Raw genomic sequence first — 4,065 nt, 5'->3', positions numbered from 1 at the left:
CATACATACGTACATACATACATACATACATACATACATACATACATACATACATACATACATACATACATACATACATACATACATACATACATACATACATACATACATACATACATACATACATACATACATACATACATACATACATACATACATACATACATACATACATACATACATACATACATACATACATACATACATACATACATACATACATACATACATACATACATACATACATACATACATACATACATACATACATACATACATACATACATACATACATACATACATACATACATACATACATACATACATACATACATACATACATACATACATACATACATACATACATACATACATACATACATACATACATACATACATACATACATACACACACTTGCATAAATAGATAGATACATACATACATACATACATACAAACAAACATACATACATACAAACAAACATACATACATACATACATACACATCTAGATACGTAACAAACACACATATATACATGCATGCATATAAAAATACATACACACACGTCACACTTTTTAATAATTTATATTCCTGTAATTAATAATTCAGAAAAAAACGTTTTTAGAAATAAAACAATTTTTAAAACATTCAATAGAAAAGCACTAGCATGCAGTTAAACAGTTCCTATTCAGTATATAGTTGATGATATTTTGGGCTGGAATCAAGTTGCTGGAGATGATGTCGTTGATCCCTCCGACCATCTGAATCCAGCAGGTAGGTGGGCTGCTGTTATAGTCCATGTCGATTAAGACGCATGATGGTAATCTGTCATCGTGGTTCGTTTTAAGCCATTTAACTTTCTATTTGTCCTTCTATTTGTTTAACATTTTGTTATTTTCAAATAGAGTTAATTGAAAATAAAACCGTACAAGTTAAACCTAAATTCTTTGTCACCGCTGAATTTTGAAATTAAACAGAACCCAACATTGCTGGGTAGGTCTTGATACTTTTATTATAATTCACACTTATAGACAGAGGGACGGATTAGGAGAAGGCAAGCCAGGTTGCTGTCCAGGTAAAATCACGTTTAGAATAAAAATTATTCAAATTACGACGGGTTAGCCAACCTTTTTTTGCAGTTTTGCAACACTCACACAAACATAATTATATCGTTTGCTAATGTAACAACTACACTTCCTGATATGTGCGTGCGTGCGTGCGTGCGTGTGTGTGTGTGTGTGTGTGTGTGTGTGTGTGTGCAGTGCTTGCCGCTGCAAAGTCGATGAAACACTAATAAGAGAATTCTAAAGATGGTCTGGTGACAAGTTTGAATCAAATTGTATCTTCGGTAGACTCTGGCAAAAAAACGACTTAGAGTATTTGTTTTATTATCGCATTCTTTAATATTAAAATTTCTTAGTTGAAATAATTTTATTTGATGGCAAGATATTTTTGAAAAACTTCATAGCAAAAGTTTTTTAAATATGAAAATAATTGAAGACTTCGCCGCCTTGTTGCTTAAGAGCCTAATAAACTGCACTGAAATGAAAATGCCCTTTTAAAAACAGACGATACGAGCGGAAAGCGAATTTGAACCAGGTTTCTTTTTGATTTATTTGCAGAAACAATAACCAGAGGTGTAATTTTCACCATCTAATTTGTTTTCCAGATCTACATGTTTGTTTGTCCGTATTGTTCTTCCAGCTGCCCGAATATATGCTTGCCATGTGCGCTTTCGAGACTTAATAGTTTTCTTATTTTTTGTAAGAAAAATCAGCGTGAATGTTCTTGTTGTAGCAGAATTGTTTATAAAAAGACTCTTCGTTTAATAGTGAGAGGCTGATTTAGGTGCCCATCTTATTGCGGGTAACGTTGAACAGAGCCAACTCAACTAATCACACACACAACTACTCGCATCAACAACAACAACATTCTTCATCTTTTTCTTATTCTTCTTCTTCTTCTTATTATTATTATTATTATCATCATTATTATTATTTTTGGGTAATAATAATAGTAATAATAATTAAAATATTTCCATTAGCAGTATCTTTATATAATTATTAATGCTGCAGGATGGTGTTGTTGAATGTTCTTCAGAGACATCCGCCAACAAAAACAGAGAAATTTTCGTTTAAACAACAACACAAAAAACATTCAATTTTTACAAGAACACAACACAACCGTTCACACAAACAACAACACAACCAACCACGCAAACAACAACACACACACAAACACACACACAACCAACAACACAAACCACCACACGAACAACCACACATACAAACCTACAAAACGACACGCCTTCTCACCTAGCACAGTAATCCTTACAAGAGGCCAGCGTTGTAAGTGTGGACTGGAGTTGAAGACCTACGTATTGGGAGTTTCTCCTTTCGGTCCAGCATCTGTCGTCTGTTTAGTGATTTAAGTTACTCTTCAGAATTTTTTTTAATATCATTTGAAACGAATTTGAAGTTTCGTACTTTAGAAAAAAATGAATTGCAAAATGAATTGCAAAATGAATTGTAAAATGATTTACAAAATGAAATGTAAAATGAATTGTAAAATGAATTACAAAATGAAATGTAAAATGAATTGCTTGTTATGGACTTACTAGTGCTCGGCAGGCTGGTGGTTGAGAATGACACCACTCCGCCAGTCGTCGACGCTTCATTAGTTGGAGATCAATTTTTTAAAATTTTGTTTATTTTTTATTTTAAAATTGATTCCTAAAAACTGCACGTAAACAAACACACACACACACACACACACACACACACACATACACACACACATACACACACAAACAAACAAACACACACAAACAAACAAACACCACATACACTGGTTGACGTTGACACATCGATCCATCAGAACATATTGGTCGTATTCCTGTGTGAACAAGTTCTTCTGCATGCTGTCTCCCACATGTAGGTAGCACTCGTTGGGCGTTGAGAACTTCTTGAAATCAATCCCTATGCAGTTCGCGGTCAGGAGACACGTGACCAGGCACGTGGGCACGTCCGTGATGTATTGGTATCGGATTCCCAGGGTAAAGGATTTCGTATCCGTCCAGAATTCCCACCTCACTGAACATCCTGTCGTTGGGGGGTTGAATTTGTGCTTCTGTTTCTAATATTGTTTTTTTTTAAATCCATTTTATTCACAAAAAAGTGAAAGAGTCAGCAATAAATGCTTATCTATGGTTGACTCCCATAGAACAATAAATAACAAAATATAGGCATATATTATTGGAATAAGTTTGTCTCTTAAATACATTGTTGCCATTTTTGTTAATGTATTTATTGTTGTTGATGTTCTACTTTACATTTGGTTGGCGCTGGTTTGCGCTAACATTGGGGATAAACGACATTAAATTTTTTCAATGTTCCGAATACTTCAACAATCAACCTCAGTAACAACAACAACGTCAACAACAACATTAACAACATCAACATAATCAACAATAACAACCTCAACATTAACAACATCAACAACATCAGCATAATCAACAACAAACCAGTTGTATTAGTACATCTGGACTGCAGCAGGTACTGGTCGTAGCCAACCAGCAGAGCAGAGTTCACACCAAACTGTTCGGTGTAAAACCTGACACACTGGACCGGGCTGGAGATCGTGGTCCTGGTTTGAACTCCCTTGCAGTACTGGTCAACTAGGCAGTTGTTGAGGCACTGGTCCACTGTCGTTGAGGAAGAATCCAGCGAGCCTCCGGTGGAGTAGGTGTTGCTTGTAAGGATCCAGGATATGCGACATACTGTTGATGTTGTTGTTGTTGTTGTTGATGTAACTATTGTTAAAGTTGTTGATGTCATCACCGTTGTTGCCAGAATTCGACTGAGCAACGCGCTAATGTTATTTAATGTCAGCATTTCGTGGTTATAATTTAATAATACTGTTAATAATAAGATTAAATAATAATAGTAATTATTATATTATAATTATAATCCTACTTATCTATTAATTAATTATAGTTATTAAAATATATTATAATTAATAATTAATTACTGGCGTAATTTTTTTTGCTGGTTTACAAATAAGTA

At 34.1% G+C, this 4,065-nt stretch overlaps 1 protein-coding gene across 1 annotated transcript in view; it reads right to left on the bottom strand.

The window, feature by feature from the left end:
* Positions 1-663: 663 nt before the first annotated feature.
* HELRODRAFT_181510 (hypothetical protein) overlaps positions 664-4,065 on the bottom strand; it is a gene marked incomplete at both ends in the record, with an annotated part of 4,206 nt that continues 804 nt past the window's right edge. Inside the window, 4 exons of the mRNA XM_009031309.1 lie at positions 664-826; positions 2,317-2,416; positions 2,848-3,102; positions 3,525-3,779. Of these exons, the coding sequence (XP_009029557.1) occupies positions 664-826; positions 2,317-2,416; positions 2,848-3,102; positions 3,525-3,779 (773 nt within the window). The remainder of the gene's footprint in view (positions 827-2,316; positions 2,417-2,847; positions 3,103-3,524; positions 3,780-4,065) is intronic.

This window comes from Helobdella robusta, assembly GCF_000326865.2.
Source record: "Helobdella robusta unplaced genomic scaffold HELROscaffold_72, whole genome shotgun sequence".
NCBI classification, from domain to species: Eukaryota; Metazoa; Annelida; class Clitellata; order Rhynchobdellida; family Glossiphoniidae; genus Helobdella; species Helobdella robusta.
Note: the sequence above shows the minus strand (reverse complement) of the source record. Positions and strands in the feature narration are given on the sequence as shown.